This window comes from Triturus cristatus, chromosome 10 (assembly GCF_964204655.1).
Source record: "Triturus cristatus chromosome 10, aTriCri1.1, whole genome shotgun sequence".
Lineage (NCBI taxonomy): Eukaryota > Metazoa > Chordata > Amphibia > Caudata > Salamandridae > Triturus > Triturus cristatus.
The window spans coordinates 783,360,379-783,379,015 of record NC_140593.1 but is presented as its reverse complement, the minus strand read 5'-3'; the positions used below and the strand labels follow the sequence as shown (position 1 = coordinate 783,379,015).

The following is an 18,637-nucleotide window of genomic DNA, read 5'->3' as shown; positions in this document are numbered from 1 at the left end:
TTGAAAGAAGGCTGAGGCTGGAGAAGAGGGAGTGTAAAGAGGACAATTGCTGCTACCGAAGACGCGTGGTCAGTTGGCCCCAACAGCCTGTGGGTTTTGACTGCTCCCCGCTGCTTCTCCAATTGGCCACCTCAACACCACAAGGTTGCGAACCAGGAAGTAAGATAGCAACCACACGGCTAGAGTTCAGCAAGGTTCAATTGTCAGACAGCAGCGGTTCGGCACTAGTGTTAGACATCTCTCTACTGTGGGAGGAGGCAGCTGTCAGCCTGATGCTGTCATTTTTCTAAGTATGGTCTTAACAAATTACATTCTAACAAGCATGAAAAAAGTAAACAAACATGAACTGCCAAACAAAAATATGGAAACAAATAGCAGTAACACGATTAGAAAAGAAATACCAAATAAAAGAACCTGCAGTTAAACTGCTCAATATTCAGAAAAGGGAATGCAGTCTACAGCAGACAAAAGCGTGTTTCCCCAATATCACAGTCCAAAATAAAACAAGCTTAACAGTCGCAGACTCCTTTCCCACAAGCTAAAATTAAACAAAACAGATAAAAGAGATGACCTGCTATAAAGACAACCACCAATCACTGGTAGTGATCCTTAAAAGTACTAGTCAATTTGTGGAGTAGTTTTAATATGCAAGTGAAATAGACTAGTATAATTACACTAGAAAGTATGTATATTGGCAATGTTTTTTTTAAGTACGTTTATCAAAGGACACGCCCATAAATGCAATTGTGGCCTATTTTGACACAAGCCAACAAATCCCACTGACACTATCCATGCTCGACATAACTCGAACATACCTGTATACACAAAACAAGGCATGTTGCTTACTGACCGCTGTAGATTGGTAACGTGAAGAAAAATTAAACAGATATTAAAGCCATCATGAGCCAGAAATTCATCAATAATGATTACACAATAAATATACAGTGCAACGTTTTATTAACAGACTACAAAACACCATTTCCATCAGAATGGCTAACAAATGTAGTCCCAAAGATAAAACTAACGTTTAATTGTAGGAAATAGGCCCAAGGCCAAAACAACGATAGATATATCTAAATCAACTGTGTCGGGGGACAGAAATACTGTGAAAACCAGCCACCACAGACCAAACGGCACGTCCTCCAATCGGCCGTCCATTCATAATTAACGATACTTTGTTGTATGTACTACACTGGGGGGGGGGGGGGGGGGGGGGATTAGTCAAAACGTAAAAAAAAAAACCTGACGGGTCACTTAAATTGTCACGAACAAGTTCACTTCGGTCTCTGAATGTAGAGCCACTGCCAGTCCTTTAAACAACTTATGTGCTGTTAAGTATTAATGTGATATGCCAAAATAAGTTTTAAACGATGTAATGTCAATGGAAGCTTACTTTGTGCGGCTTATACCAAAAACCAATAATATATTCGGAGAAAAAAAAAAAAGATACTTTAGTGTATTTTGCATTAAGTGTGCGTCTCTTCTATTAATTCTTAACTAGGCAGACAACACCCATACATAACTTTTTGCTCTGTTATACACAAAAACCGATTACTGTCCTGTGCATGGAGCGGTTCTTTTGTAGCACGAGTTAATTCAGTGGCTACAAAATATAGTAGCCATAATTTAACGTTTAAAATTAAGGTAATTTATTGCTCACCCAAGCAATCTGAAAGTAGATTGCCAGAGCTAAAAAATAAAATAAAAAAATAAGTAATGCGCACAAAGCATCAAAGTGTAGTTAATATGTCGAGCCATATGTACATACAAACCATCGAAACTCAAATTACCAACACAGTTATGCCAACTCAAAACACTTTAATAAATCTGATGGGAACCGTTAAGTAAACCTGATCTTTCTACAAATTCAAGAGAGTTCAGACGCACTCACCCAAAGCTGAACGACTATCATCTCCCGGCTGAGGGGTAATTATGAGAACACATCCGTAAATAAAGCTACTCTGATGAGACAGCAGCAGGCCACCTCAGCAAAAGCCTAAACACGGCTGTCCCACTGCACTTAAGCACCGAAGAGAACGAGTCAGAGGCTTAAACATTGGTACCTACCTTTATAAAGATTAGTCACTGCCGTGGCCGCGTTCTGGAAGGGAACCCAGAGAGATAGACCCTGCTGCTGGCATACACGATCTGTAATACACAAAAAGACGCACATGCAATTAAGGATTTAAGCAGAATGTTATAATAACGGCCATGTTTGATTTCGCCATTTTGTCCTCTACAGTTTGACAACACCACCACTGAATGCCCCCACACCCTTAAACACTGCAGAAATCACTTGGCATCCATTTAAACGTCCGCCCCAAAAAATAGTGTACAACGCGGCGATTAAAATTTCAATCGCATACACTTCTTCGCCATGGTTTAAAAATATGACAAGGAATCCAGCCAATCACGAGAAGAAGCGTTGAAGTGTAAATAGAGTGAATGAGGACCTGTCAATTTACAAGCCCGTCGGGCTCTATGGCAGGTAACCAACTACAAAAAACGTTTTTATGTAACCATAAAAGTAAGCAGCACTATTCCCGATCAGCCCAGAAGACATCCGCCCGCAGTTCCCTGCCCCTCACCAAACCAATCGCCATTTTGTTTTTGTGATTTGCATAGAAAGGGCCGGGGGAGGGGCTGCTCCCCTCACGCTCCCCCCCTAAAAAACACTGGTTTCGCGACCGAACTACCAAAGGCAATTGGTGTCAGTCACTCCGATCACCAGCTGGAGATGCACTATTAGCGTCTCTGACTGCTGGAGGCTCCCCCTACGCCATTTTGTTTTCTACTTGCTAGCCCGGGCAGTCCTGCTTTTTCTTCCAGAGAAGCCCCACCCGTCGAGCGCCACCCCGCCCCTCGGGCTTTAATCGCAGACATTCCTGACACCCAACCCCGTTGTGCTGCCCCTGTCAGACTACAGGCCCCTTTCCTGACCTTTGTAGAGTTGCGCTACGGCTGTAGCCGAGTTCTGAAAGAGGTGCCAGAGTTTCTGCGGGCTGCCATCTGCCTCCTCCTCGGGCGGATCATCCTGCTCTGCCTCTGCTAAGCACTGTCGCTCCCACTTTGTAAACCAATGTTCGGGCCCGTGCTCCTGGATCTCAGCTTCGCCCTCTTCCTTTTTCTCCTCCATCCTACCCGACCGCTGGTGCTGCCGCCTTCTCCTCCTCCTCCTCCTAGGAGCGGGTGCCGCGCCCTGCGCTCGGCAGACCCCGCGGGCACCGGACGCTCCTCCGAGGGCCTCCCCGGATTTACACAGGCCCGTCGCGGCCGCCTCTTAAACACACAGCCCGACGGCGCACCTCTACCTCCGAGCCATAGTCCCGCAGAGGCCTTGCCTAATAAACTGAACAGATTACGCCACCGAGCGACTCTAAGAATGTGATTACATGCTGGCCGGGAAGCCCCACCCCCGTGCCCCGCCTCCACGGCCAGCTGTCACTCGCTGACTCTCTGTTTGGAACCGGTTTGAACTGAGGAGAGCTGTGGTTGATTGGTGGAGGTGTGTGTCACTCTGGGAGCGTCACAGATGAGTTGGGTGGGTCAAGTTTGGTTGGTGCGTCGCAAGGGGAAAAGGGAAAAAAACGCGTTTACGCCTGCGTGTTGCCTTGAGGTGTTTGTCTCACGGGACGTTGCGCCTCTCCTGCTGAGTAATCCAGTGTCACTCATTTTAATCGTCAACACAAAGAAAGGACTATGCCTGGCGCAACGTCCTGTAAGCAACAACTTAAAGACCATCTTGGAAATGCTGGTGCTGTGGATGTTGAAGGGAACGTAGAAAAATATAAAACACATCGACGTAAAAATAAATAATTCTCTGATGATGGACTGTGGAAGTCTTTATTTCTAGCTGCGTGTCATATAAGGTTTATACCGAGGAAACAATATTCAGTCATAAACATGTTCTTAAAATTATGTAATATGTGACAAGTATTGTAGATGATGTTATGTTTTTAACCACAAGGGATGTCATTATAAAAAAGACCCCTTCTTCCCAATAACGAGGTCGAAAGAATCAGTTCGGTAGGAAAAGCCCTCACAAGTCCTTCTTCTAACGGAGTCGGCTGTGACTCATCCGGTGAATCTTGCTCGTTGACGTCTTCGCTGCAACGAGACATATGCCCCTCCTCTTATGACTATTGGTGACAAAAAGTCATGTGACGCCTTGTTTTCATTCCTGTCTCATCACAGCTGTGTGTGACTCTTTCTGGCCTTTTGTGTTGCCTCCCGTGACCTGGGTAGTGCGAGGTGTCCGAAGTGTATAATTATTGATGTGCTCACAGTAATCAGTTTTCAAAGCTCCAAGCTGACGTTGTTCTCCAATAGTAACCGGGGACACACCACCATTTTTTTTAAATAAATTAAACCTTTTATTAGATTTTGATAACAAAGACAACGTGTCGCACATTGTGAAATGCAACCAACGACAAAAAAGTATTACATTCAGACGAACGGTTTATTCAACAGCACAGTACCACATGAATCAATGACCAAGTACTGGTTTTCTCTGCCCAGCCCCTCACATTCCATTCTAGAGTTCCTCTACCTCATACAGCCAGGCCTTAATTAATGCATGCTCAAACAACCTCACTCTACATAGGTAATAACATACAGCACACCCTTCACCTATAAATATTACTTAAAACGAATGCATAAAGCTATATAAAAAGAAATGCACATTCAAAAGTTGATGACATCATATTCCAACAAAATAAAGCACTTGTACAACATTTTCAAATTTGGTCGGTGGTCGTCTCCCACGTGCTCCCAGCTTCACACATAAGGCTATGGACTCAAAACCACTTGGTCTCTCACCCTCACCAACATCAATTCTGTTTGCCAGATCGACCACTGACAATTGATACTATCCTCTAGCTAGCCTGTTAAGTAATGGTAAGGCTGCATCACTTCCTAATCCCACTCTTACAAAAGACTCTTCACAATTTCCATCATGAAGTAGTAAATTTTCTTGGTTACATTTTGCCACTGTTCTCACGTTCCAGAATTTGCCATCTTGTGTCACCACACTTTTATGATATACTTTGATCACTGTCATTGCTTTGCTAAATTTAACCATGCCTTTTCCTGCCAAACCAGGCTTCTGCACTCTAACTCTACTACAAATGACGGACTTTTGACCTTTCATTTCTCATCATAAACCTCGACCTTCTCTTGCTTGCTCTGCTCCCTTTCTTTTATTTTCTATAAACTCTCTTCAACTTGAACCGTTCCTTACTTCTTCTTGAACCAACACGGACACAATTTGGACACAGGAAACCTGCCTCTCAACAATCTGAACAGACTAACCTCAGTAGTACTCTGAGGGGTAATGTGATACCACCATAACTTCTCTCTCAACCTATCCTTCCACTGCCCACCAAATCCTCGTGCCCAGCCAATACTCTCTTTGAGAACCCGATTGAATCTCTCAACCTGTCCATCCCCCTGGGATTCACTGAGGGCAGTCGTAACATTCCTTATATTACTGAATGTAAAGAAACTGCATCTCCCTTGTCATAAGCTGAGTACCATTATCAGAATTTCTGGATATACTTCCATGCAAATACCTCTTTAAAAAACTCAATGATGGCTCTGGAAGTAGCCTGGGTACCATAATAATAATAACTCTTTATTGTTTGATTTTAAAAACCACTTACAACTGTACATGCTAATAATTAAATAATCTGGTTTAACTATAGTAAAAATTTAAAACAATTAATCAATAAAATGGAGTTCAGTGAACGTGAATGTCTGGTGATATTCTGATGCAATACGTCACCCTAGGTTTCATGTAGTTTTGGATAAAACATCTTTTAGTTCAGAATCTCAACTCTAACTGAAATGGAGGTTTGGCTTCAAGAAGTCTTGACGCTTTATGAACAAATTTCGCAAGTCCAATATTTAACTTGGTGTTCACAGGGTTAAGGGCAGCCAATATTGCTTGACGGCAGGAACATACACCTAATTTAATACATTGGCCTCTCAATAACTGCCGTCTGGCTTGAAGTAGTACTGGGCATGCACAAACAATATGTTCCATTGATTCAGTATGGTAAACGCACAACCTGCATGTAATGCTACAGCCCGACCGGCGCCATGCCGGAAGATTCTTCAAAAAGGGCCATTCTCCCATCCTCAGGGCTAAAAACTTACGTTTCCAATAAAGTGCATATGTGCTAGACAGATAGGGCAACTGGACACCCACTTCGTAGTTGGCAATTACTGCCCAGGCATGTCCCCTTTTCGATAGTGTTGTCCTGTCTGAATGGAAGGACCACAACCTAACAGATTTCTTTATGACAGATTTTAACACTGATGGGGAGAGATTTAAGTCCCATAGGTCTTTTACGCCTAAAAGCTGTAAGCTGTGATCCAAGTATTGTCGGTGCTTTTGACTGGTAGGCTTTTTCTGTATTTCCTGCCAGAGTCGGGCCTCCAAAGAACCCTCCCGGGCCTGACGCAGTCTATGGCACAGTTTAACAAAGGCACCTGCCTCCACACCGAGGTGATCTTGGAGTCCCAGTTCTAGTCTCACCTGGGCTGGCGATGCAGATTTTGGCAGCCGGAATGCTCGTTTGAAGATTTTTGTAATTAATTTGTTGATTAATTTGCTGGTTGAGCCCTTGGTGATCTCATGACCATATGTTAGAGCGTTGATTACTTTGGCTTTCATTACTTTCAGCATAGATGTAAGACTGGGACCTAGTAGCTGGTTTGACAGTTTTGCAGCGGCCACCTCTAATGAGAGTGCTTTTATTTGGAGTGCTTCCTTGTGCTTGCCAAAGGAGCCACTTGCCTCCAGGAAGATGCCCAAATATTTATAACTGGAAGTTGAGTCCAGCTTTGTTTTATTGAAGAACCACCTTTCTATTGTCCTTTTTTGCTTCCCAAAGGAGGTAGTTTTGGTTTTTGACAGGTTAAGTTCTAGATGATTTTTTGTCGAGTATGGTAACAATTCGTCCAATAACCTCTGTAGACCCACTTTTGTATGGCTTAATAGCACCAGGTCATCGGCATAAAGTAAGTTAGTAATGTGGGTCCCATCAAGTTTTGGGGGATGACAATTTACTCTATCAAGTGCTGGAGAAAGGTCCGATATAAATAGGTTAAACAGGAGTGGAGCCAACACACAACCCTGTTTAACGCCAGTCACTGTTAGGATCTTCCTGGAAACATGGCGACCTTCGCCCAGCTTGATTTTAATCCAAGTTTCAGTATGAAGCTGAATTATTGCCTGTAGAAGAGACTGTGGTAATCCCCATGATTTTAATTTCTGCCATAACAGGCTTCTGGGTACGCGGTCAAAAGCTGCTTTGAAGTCTACAAAGCAGCAATGTAGCTGTGTGTGTTGACATGCTGCTTTATCCATCAAAACTGTTAGTGTTAGCAGATTGGTTATTGTCCCGGTTTTGGCTATGAAGCCTGTCTGATTAAAGGGGAGACGCGCGGTTGTTTCGGCCCAGGCCTGCAGCTCCTCTAGTAAGATGTTTGCAAAATACTTGGACTCCACGTCAAGAAGTGCAATCATTCGATAATTTTTTGGCTCGTTTCGCTTTCCACCTTTATAGATCGGGTGAATGACTGCTCCTCGCCAGGATTCTGGGATCGTGTTGTTTAACCTGCAATAATGGAACAGCGGGGTCAAATAATCTGACCATAAATTAATGTCGGATTTAAACATAGCTTGGGGGAGGCCGTTCGGACCGGGGGCTCCATCCGCTCTTGCTTTCCTTATGTGGTTTGAGATCTTATTTTTTAGTACTGCTGGCAACACCGTAGCCTCTAGTTGAATGTCATTCCATTCCATAGGGTCCTTTTTTACCGAGTCTTCTGAAGGAGTGTTTTCGGGCCAAGCTCTCCCCTGGCTCTCTAGACTCAAGAAAGGGGACTTAAGACAGAATCGAGGCCAACTTTATTGTCGTGTGCGTCTCCAAAATTTTACTTCCGGCCATTTAAAATGGTAATCAATGAGAACCAAAGCATAACAAGAGTCTCCAAGCAAAGCATAAAATGGTCCTGATATGTCGAAATACAACTTTTGTCAGGGTACTGGCTGAAGGGGAGCAGGTATGTGCTGAGCTCAACATCGTCCCACTGTTCACACAAACATTACATTCTCTCAATACACTGTCAGCCATCCTATCTAGCCCTGGCCACCAAAAGTTGGCACATATAAGTGTCTTCATGGGTGACATCCCTGGATGTCCTTCATGTGCCAAGCGTAAAATTTAATCTTGCATCCTTTTAGGAGGAATACATTTCCCATTCTTAAAAACTAAGGGGTCCATTAGGATGGTGGGCGGATTACAGTCTGCATGCCACCCACGCGGTGCTGGGACCGGAAGCCAGTGGTGCGGCGGTCCCGCACCGGCAATTAGGATGCGACCGCCACCCTGGCGGTCGCATCCCGTATATTCAATATTGTGGCGGGCGGTGCTGTAAGCAGCACTTGCCACAATGTTGAATATGCATGTTGTGCATTGGCATGCAAAACGTGACAGGCACTGCGCGGTGCCTGCCACCTTGTGCATGCCATGTAGGGGGGTACCATGGGTACCCCCCAAGTGCAACCCCCCACCCCCAGGGTCCCACAACGGGCCCCCAAAGTAAAAAACGCATGACTTTCCATGGCGGAGTCTCTGCCATGGAAAGGCATTTTACCGCACCGATCATAATATGGATGGCGGTGCCTGCAAGGCACCGCCACCATATTAAGGGCAATTTCTGCCCTGTAGGCAATCGTGATGATTGCCTACTGGTGGAAAAGCGGCGGCCAGTCTTTCTGTCTGCCGCGGTACCCTCCGCCATGCTAATGTGGCGGGGGGTAAAAGGCCGTTCGGCAGGGTGTTTTGGAGGGCTGATCGCCACCGCCGGTTGGGCGGTGGCGAGCCGCCCGCCATGCTAATATGAACCCTAAGTTATTCTCTATCACTAACTCTTCAGCTATCCTCAAGAAAGGAACAATTTCAGCTTGCAACTCTCTCTTATCCGGCATCCTTCCCTTATATAATTTCTGACGTCACCGAGCCCCAAATCTTCTTCATACTTCATCCACCTTTCCTCCTGTATCCCTTTGAACTCATCAGCCACATACTCTGACACTGTAACCACAATATCCTTATCAGTGTCTGCCAGACAAGCTTCCTCATCACTTAGAAGAAGTCGTGTCCTTCCAGGGACATATTCCACAGTAAAACAAAATCTTTGCATGTTGGAAACCAACTTTGCTATACATGCTTTAGCATTACAACCCCTACCCAGGAGAAACAATTCTCACCAAAGGTGTATGGTCCGTCTTAAGTACAAAACGTGAGCCCCATGTATAATTGCAAAAATGCTCAATGGCCCAAACACATGCCAACAGTTCTTTTTTAATGACAGCATGTCCCCTTTCAGTATCAGACCGAGTTTGCGCTGTGAAAGTGACATTCCATGTTTCCTTACCACATCTGTGTGCAGGGCTCGAAAAATCTGAAAAATGGTACTAGTCCTGCAGGTCTAGTACCTTGAAAAATCTCCTCGACCAAACAGTAACCTACTTGACCCCCGTCTCTGAAAGCGGAGCAAATGTGACAAGATAACAAGATTTAAAGGCCTCTTTATTGCTCATTTGCATCTGCAGAATGAAGATATAATAACACCACTGCTGTAACTTCCATAATGTGCATGTATTGTGAATGAAATTTCTAGTATTTCTAATGTTGCAAAAAAAGTGCCCATGGTTTCTTCCGCTGCTGTTGGGTTAGCACTCTTGTACTGGTTTATAGTACACTGTAATTTTAGTCATGTCACAGTGAAACTGCAGATGTCTCTAACTTCCTCTGCAGGATTTGTGTATAAGACCCCCTTTTTTTGGGGATGAGCCAGACACCTTTCCTTTTCTACCACAGATGCTGTCCATTATTTGTATGATTTTGCTCTTCACTTAGGATTTTGAATAATTCAGTTTTTTGATTATGACCTCTGCATTTGAGCCTTTATGACAGTTACCCGTATTTCTGTTCCTCTTGATTTTTAAGATTTTGTAATAAAATTATGTTTGTTCTTTTTGTTCTAGATCAGGGAAAAGTTAGCAATTGATTGGTCCCCGTTAAATAGACTGGTTTGCATATGGGTAGTCCGGGCTGGACTGTTCTCATTGGGCACAGGGTCAAGACTGATTTGCATATGGCTGGGTCCAAACTGGAATGGCATGGTGAGCAAAAAAACGATGGATTTAGGCCCAGATCTCTGTACTGGTGTGAATGTATGACATTGTTTTGCATTCTGTCTATCAATTGTTGTTTTTGCATTTGTCACCCCGAGTGAGACGGATATGCCCAGACGTGGGTTCCGTGCTCTCCATGCCACTGGAGTCAAGCTATCCTGGCTGATGAGGGCTGAAAGGATTAAGGCCCAGATCTCTTTATTGGGGTGAATGTATGACATTGTTCTGCATTCTGTCCATCAATTGTTCTTTTTGCCCTGTTAAATATTTGCCACTCTGCTAAACAAATGTTGGGACTGTTGATGGGGAGGGTGCTTCTTAATGCTAAATTAGTCCGGGGGAAAGGGAACTGGCAGGGGTACATTTTGGGTATTTTTGAATTTTGTGGTGTCTATAATTTTGGCGTTCGGGGTTCCCACACGTGCAATAGTCCTTTGTACCTCCTTTTGTTTTTAACCATTTCAGGCTCTAAAGAACCCAACCACTCTACTCTTTCTCCATGTATATTCCAGTAAGAGAAATGCAGTTGTGCCTTTGACTTGCCAGATATGCTGATTTCTTCATGAGAATGTGTTTGCATCTGGAAGGACCTTAATGTGTTTTTTTTGTCCCGCTATTTCCCACTTGTGCTGTTTTTACTGATGCAGATCCATAAAAAAATAGTGCAAGTGAAAAATTGGGACTAAAGAATTACAGTGCAATATGCTGATCTTGTTTTTACTATCTTTGGTGTATGTTACACTATCTCATCGTATATAAAAATAGTCCCGGTTTAAGGAGCAAGCCATGCCTTTCTGGTGGTGATTCCTCACCACCCCTATACTTTTCCCTCTCTCAAAACACTTCTGCACTCCTAAATAATTTTGCCTAGTAAGCTGGCTATAATGCTTCTGAAATGAAATGAAATGAAATCCGATTTATAATGCGCTACTAAGCCCAATGGGCGTCAAGGCGCCTAACCCAAAAATGCTAGTTAAATCAAATGGACTTGCTTACTGGTAGGCCTTAATGAAACACTACGTTTTGAGCGCTTTTTAAAAAAGGGCTAGTGAAGGTTGGGCCTTAATTTCCGAGGGGAGGGCATTCCATAATCGAGGGGCCATGTTAGAAAAGGCCCTTCTGCCCCATCTGACTTTCTTAAAACGGGGAACTACAAGAAGATTCATCTCAGAGGAGCGGAGACACCTGCTTGGGGTATAGCAGGTTAGCAGGGAACCTAAAGCATCAGAGGACCCAGCCAATAGGGCTCCAAACACCAGGCACAAAAGTTTGAACAAGATCCTATGCTGGATTGGAAGCCAGTGCAGACTCAACCTCCATCCCCTGCGATTTCACAAGCCTAGCAAGTGGGGCCACGTAGATGTTAAACAGGGTCGGACTCAAGACCGACCCCTGTGGAACCCCACATTGCAAGGATTTGGCAGGGGAGAGGAACTCTCCAAGCTTAACCCTCTGCTCTCTTAGATCTAAAAAAGAGGACAAAAGGCTCAGGGCCGGGCCCCCCACTCCTACCTCCCTCAGACGTGATGTTAAAGTCGAGGGAGACAGGGTATCAAATGCTGCCGTTAGATCCAGTAGGACCAAAAGAGTGGTCTGACCTTGATCCACCTTCATTCGAATATTATTCACCACCATAGTGAGTGCAGATTCCATACTATGGAATTTCCTGAATCCATGCTGGGAGTTGCCAAATACCCAGAGGAATCCAGGAAGGCAGACAGATGAAGATTGAGGTGGGATTCAAGCATTTTAGCTGGGGCAGGCAGCAGAGATATAGGACGGAAGTTTTTGAGCATTTCTGGGTCCAGGGTGGACTTTTTAAGCAGGGGATTCACTATCGCCTTTTTCCAGGCTGCCGGGAAAGTACCCTGTGCCATGGCACCATTCATCACCTCCATCAGAGGCGGTAATAGGGTGTCCCGACATGCTTTCAACACTTTCAGGGGACAGGGGTCCAAGGGAGAGGCTGACTTTGTCCTGTCCAACAGAAGATCAAGCTCCTCAAGGGAAAGCGGCGGGAAATGGGTGAGGGTCTTAGAGGGATCTCTGGTCCAAGACTCCAATTTTACAAGGGCCAAGGGGGAGTGAGTCCCCAGTGTACTCCTCTGTGTTTCCAGAGCAAAATAGATATCCACAATTTTATTATGGAAAAACTCTGAGATTTTATTACACAACTCCTGCGAACCTACAACTGGATCAGGTACTTGAAGGGAACAAAGGGAGTCCACAATCTTAAAGAGTTCCTTAGATGAAGTAAGGGATGTGGTAAGGTTGGAGAAAAACTCTTGCTTTTCCTTTATCACCCTGACCTTGTATTCTCGCAACAGACGTTTGTGTACCTCTCCTTCAGTGGGGTGCCAGAATTTTCGCCATCTTCTCTCCTGTCTCCTACAGCTCTGCCTCAGGAGCCTTAACGGCTCGGTGAACCAAGGAGCTGAGGATTTACGCCTTGCTGAGTACTGAAGGGATGCAGGGGCTAGCACATCTACAGCTCTAATGATAGAATTTGCGAGCTCCTGTGCAGCCTCACCAGCTTCCCTGGTAGAAGAGTACAGGATGCCCTCTATAAATGGAGCAAGGGCTTCGTTGGTAATATTCCTATAGCTCCATTTGGGTTCTCTGTTGGTGGAACTCAGCTTAGGCGCACCTACAGGGGAAAATGCTAATTCTAAAGGCACTGCCAAGTGGTCGGACCAGACCAGAGGCAGGGGGGGACCAACCGACAGTCTCAGGTCGTTGGTAAACACCCCGTCTAGTATGTGGCCGGCTCGATGGGTTGGGCTGTTCACCAGTTGGGTGAAGCCACACGCGTCCAGCGAGTCCACCAAGGAAAGCGTATCTTTAGACCCCAGGTCATCCAAATGAAAATTTAGGTCCCCAAGTATGGTAAGATGGAGTTTACCAAAATAGGGTTCCAAAATTCTAAAGAGCTCACAACTAAAGTTGGATCTGGGTCCAGGAGGTCTATAAATAAGGATGCCTGTAAAGGATACCGAAGGGGAACAGGAGATAAAAAAGTACATGGCCTCAAAGGGGTCCGAGGACTCGGACAGGGCTTTAATACTACAGGCAAAGGAAGCTTTATAAAGAATTGCCAGCCCGCCCCCCCCTACATCTAGTTCTGTCAAGTCTATGCAATGCATAGCCTTCAGGAATAGCCATCAATAGATCATGACCAGACGAGTCCGAGGCCCAAGTTTCTGTCACAAACACCCAGGAGGTTTTCCTGGCAGTCACAAAATCGTGAAAAGCGACATTATTTTTAATAAGTGACCTAGCATTGACTAGGAAACCCTTTCTAAATTGGGTATGGTTCAGTGGAACGATAGAAGTATGTGTTGTCCCGTTAATAGAGCAAGAGAGCAGTGGAACACCGTTACAAGTATGGCATACAGAAGAGCGTAGAATGCCCTCAGGCGAAAAGCTGTGGTGACAGGCTAGTAGAGAAGGCTTTAAAGCAATCATCTCCTGAGAGGAGTACGACCATGTTACCTGAGGAGACGAATGCACGTCCTCTGTGCCCAGCCCGTTCCGCAGCACGTCCTCAGCGCGGACGGGCGCAGACGGGCTGAACTCAGGCGTAACTCCGGCGGAAATCCGGCGACCCCGCTGCGCGAATCCGCTGCGCGTCAGCATGACCCCCTTATGTGTACGTCTAGCGTCCTTGTGACGACTAGAACGTCCGACCTCCAAGATGGCGCCGCCAGGCGTCCTAGTGTGCACCTAATATGGCCGCCAAGATATCAGCTTCTCCGGGAAAGGGGCCCGCCCAACAGCGGTGGAATTCAAAATTTTTATCGTGCAGGTAAGAGGGCTCAAGATTAAAATCAAGGGATAATACAAAACAAAAAATAACCAAAATATAAAACGGGATATTTTAAGAAAGCCAAGAGTAAGCGGTAGAGCAAACAACAAATTGCGCAACGCACACTAGACGCTCTCAGCTAGCAAATTACTTCATTTAAAACTTATCAGTATGCTGCTGCTAACTGAAGGCATAAAAAGTAAATCACAATTGATAAGACTGCATATACCACAGTGCTGCTAGGCTTTACTGAAGGCAGACCCCTGTAAAAAGGGTGTTGCCTCTAAACCTAAACAAAAACACATCTAAAAATAATTCTCAATTATTTGTTTTAAAGATAATACTTACACAAGGTGCCCCTTACTAGCATTGTTTTCCCAAGAATGTCAAGAGTTGACATGTCCCGCTATGTGCAAAGCGGAGCAAATGTGACAAGATAACAAGATTTAAAGGCATCTTTATTGCTCATTTGCTTTGTGAGCAATAAAAAGGTCTTTAAATCTTGTTATCTTGTCACATTTTCTCAGTTTTCAAAGACAGAGGACAAAAGTTAGTATGTTTTCCTACTCGCCAGAAAGGGCGAGTAGGACCTAAAAATAGCTCGACCTCATTAAATTTACCTCGCAAATGCGAGCGGTCGAGTGGATTTGTCAAGCCCTGGTGTGACAACACTCTCTCAATTCCATACATACTAGCATCCAGGGCTGGCTTTAACACTGGTGGCGACCTGAGCGACATGTTTGTTGGCGCCCCCAATGGCCATCTCTGCTACGGATTCCCTCACTAGCACCCTTTAACAGTGCCCCTCAAGTCTCCATAACCACTGTCTCTCAGAATCATTTAGTTTTATAGAACCACTCATACCAGTGTAGGGTGTCGGAGCACTTTACATCAACACACATTGCACAGAGACAATCATATGTGTGTTAATCAGTGACTAGGGAATATTACATCAAACAGGACTACAAGGTGTAGTGTAGGAGTGACATGTCATCGATACTGGTAGGCAATATAGTTTAAGAGTCAATATTCTGGAAAAGCACACATTCAGAATTTAAAATGTAATTAGGGGTTCTCTTTAATAATAAGAATTGTTTTCTAGCCAAATGAACCCTTTTGGGAAGATTAGGATAATAAAAAACTGTGCAAAAAAATATGTCACTAACATATTCCTTTCAGTTTGCATGCAGCTCTTTGATGACTGTTGATAGCTCAATGTTGTATATTAGGATTTTTTATTATAAACTACAAGTAACAAAAAGAGCTCTTATACAGAAGCAGAAACCCACTGAGCTATTTTCACTATAGGCACTTTGTGATCTGCATGGTACACGTTCTTAGCAGCAGGCATTTTAACCCTCTGCACTACCTTTGGATGAGTCAAAACTTCCACTAGATAAACCTCCGGTCTCTTTCCAGAAAGACGATTAATCACCGGAGTTATATTGTGTTAGACCTGTCAGCCCTTTGGGTGGTCCCTCCTCATCATTATTTATTTTGTCCCACTTTTGCCTCAAACCCTGTTAGTATTTTTCCTTTTTGGGAACCACCAGACTTTTTAGTATTGATGCAGATTCAGGGAGCCATTTTATCTACCCCTGGAACTTCTGTCTGAGGGCCTGGAGCACAAAATGGTGGCCACCTGTGACATCATCAGAACCCACTAGAACCTTCTGCAACATTCTGGAACCCTGTGACAGTTGGAGGCGGTTTGGAATGTTGAGAAGCTAAGCCAGAGTTGACAGTTGGAGCTGGCAGTTGGCACCTGACTGGTGAAGAGAGAGCAGCAGAAACCTGAAGGAGGAAGGAGTGAGGCAGCAGGGGTGGAAACTTGTGCCTGGAGTGGGGTCCATAAACCCACCCTTGATACTAGTCCCTACTGACTGAGCCCAGCCTGGAGCCCTGTGTGGGAGAAAGCAAGAAAAACCATCTTAAGGACCTGGACAGCAGGAACAGGCCTTAAAAGTAAAGAACAGCAAGTACCTGACCTGGTTACTGGTAACTACCTGAAGTCCGACGTCGAGAAGCCTAGAGACCTGGAGCCCGAGGAGGAGAAGCGGCGCTGACTGGAAAGCAGACGTCGTACCCGGAGCCGCCAGAGGTCGAGAGGGGGCGCCGACGGAGGTCGTGGAGAGTACCAGAGGTCGTGGAGGAAGACACCTGAGGTCGAGTGAGCGGCGTCGACGGGGGAGTGAAGTCCGCCCTCCGGAGTCGCCGGAGACCGAGGTGAAGCGTGCCGGAGGTCGGGAGTGGAGATCGCACTCCGGAGTCGCCGGAACCTGAAGAGAATCGTGCCGGAGGTCGGGAGTGGAGGTCGCACTCCGGAGTCGCCGGAACCTGAAGAAGGGAGCACCGGAGGTCGGGAGTGGAGATCGCACTCCGGAGCCGCCGGAAGTCGACATCGAGCCAAGGCCGCCCGATGTCATCGAACCGGAGCCGCCCGAAGTCGACATCGAGCCAAGACTGCCCGACATCATCGAACCGGAGGTCGACATCGAGCCGAGGCCGCCAACACCGAACCGGAACCGCCTATCGACGTCGTCAAGAACTGTCATTGCACCGAGGCCGCCGACATCGAACCGGAACCGCCTCACGGCGTCGACACGACTCCAGCGGCGTCGGAACTACATAAAAAGGGCAGTAAGTGGAATAGAGGGCGCCTAAGGCCCTGTGAAGCCCTAAGAGACCATCCTAGGGGCTAGAGAGGTGCTGGAACCAGCTTAATTGTGCCAGGGGTGAGCTGAGACTAATACAGAGGGGTTGTGTAGTGTGGGAGAGCCAGATCTCTAGATTCCCCCTTGATCTACCTCAGTTTAGGCCTCAGCCTTGTCCAAGCCAGGGAGTATACCCCTCAGGCCATCCACCTAACCACAAGCTGTGACTGGGCCAAATCAGCCCATAGTATTTTAAATGTGATCTGATTTTACAAATGTCATTGTTGGCTGATATTATTTATTGAGGGTACTGTATTTATTGTATTTATCTAAGTTATTCCTGTGATGTATTTATTGTCCTGAGCTAACTTATTCCTGCACAGTATTTATTGCCTCACAGTATTTATTTGACCTGAACCTATTTATCGCACCTGTAAAGTGTTACTATTTATTTGACCTGCACTTTTTAAGAAGAAGCCTTGTGTACTGTGATTGTATTATTATTTATTTAATCAGCAACTAAGAGAAAAGAAGATAAAGAGATATATTTTCAGTATAATTTTTAAGGTGTAGTGTCGTTTTTGGAACGGATGCACGCATGGTTATTGTGTGGGTATGTCGTATGCTTAACACGGTGCCTGACCCCTGACCACTCGAGCCAAGCTACCACAGTGTATGTCTGGGAAGACCCCATTACCACCACCCTTCCGGTGTGGGAGTGGGTTTTTTTCTAACATAATTGGTGTTCAGCGGCGGGATTGAGCTGTGCCTACGTATACTCGACAATAACTGTGGGTAGTCCATAGGCCTACACCTGGAGTTTTCTCAAAGCGGCCTTCCTAATTGTGAGTTTTTGTTTTTCCAAATTTACTCTGGTGGTGGGAGGAGGTATTATAAAAGGTACCCCCCTGCATTGCTTCTGTAAAAACCTGTCCTCTGACCTGAGTGGGCAAAATGGAGTTTGTTCTAGAAGACCTGGAAACCTATACTGTGGCCCAACTCAGGGAGTTTTGTCAGCGGGAGGGGGTGTATTGTCCCCCAGGAGCAAAGAAGGGTGCACTCCAAACCAGCTTAAGGGCTTGGGGGGAGGCACGACGAGAAAGCAAGGCTGAGGAGGAGGACAGGGATAGAGAGCCCGACAGTGAGGGAGCTGGTTTGTACCAACCTGAGGTGGGGAACCTGTTAGCGGGGCCCAGGACACTTTCTAGGAAGGGCAGCAGTGCCTCTAGCGGTGGCTTGTCTGAAGTGGAGTTAACAGACCGGAGGGAGAAAAGACAGCTCACATGGGACTTAGCAAGGCTGGAGAAAGAGAAGGAGGAACAGAGGATGGCTCACGAGTTAAGGCTGAAAGAGATAGATCTTCAGATCCTAAGAGCTAGGGCACACCCTGTTCCTAATGGTGGCAGCAAAGACCAAGAAATCACCAGGGAACCCAAACCCTACCTGCCAAAGGACATAGTAGCTAGCTATGGAGCGGGTGACGATATCGCCAAGTGGCTAGCGGCCTATGAGGTCTCGTTAAGGGCCCATGGGGTTCCAGAGAAGTACTGGGGAGGGGGATTGTACAGGTACATGCCTCCAGCTGGTAGGGATGCATTATTGGCCCTAGAGGAGGATGAGCAGACCCACTACCCCACCATGAAGGTGGCGCTCATAAGAAAGTTTGGACTAACACCCGAAAAGTACAGACAGAAGTTCCGGGGTAGTCACAAACTGGGCACACAGAATTGGGTGGACTTCCTGGACTATGCAAAGAAGGCACTAGAGGGTTGGATTCAGGGCAGTGAAGTGAGGAACTACGAGGGGTTGTTTGATTTAGTACTGAAGGAACACCTGCTCGAAAAATGTTTCCCTGAACTGCGTCAACACCTGGTGGATAGCAAGCTGACCAATCCCCGGAAGCTTGCTGAGGAGGCGGACATTTGGGCTAGTACCCGGGTGTCCACAAGGGGGACTGGAGGGGATACT

At 45.8% G+C, this 18,637-nt stretch overlaps 1 protein-coding gene across 1 annotated transcript in view; it reads right to left on the bottom strand.

Annotated features, from left to right (window-relative positions):
* LOC146789995 (HUWE1-associated protein modifying stress responses) overlaps positions 1-3,473 on the bottom strand; it is a 54,620-nt gene extending 51,147 nt beyond the window's left edge. Inside the window, exons 1-2 of the mRNA XM_085628313.1 lie at positions 2,941-3,473; positions 2,068-2,148 (exon numbers count right to left, since the gene is read on the bottom strand). Of these exons, the coding sequence (XP_085484439.1) occupies positions 2,068-2,148; positions 2,941-3,136 (277 nt within the window). The 5' untranslated portion in view covers positions 3,137-3,473. The remainder of the gene's footprint in view (positions 1-2,067; positions 2,149-2,940) is intronic.
* Between the last annotated feature and the right edge of the window lie 15,164 nt (positions 3,474-18,637).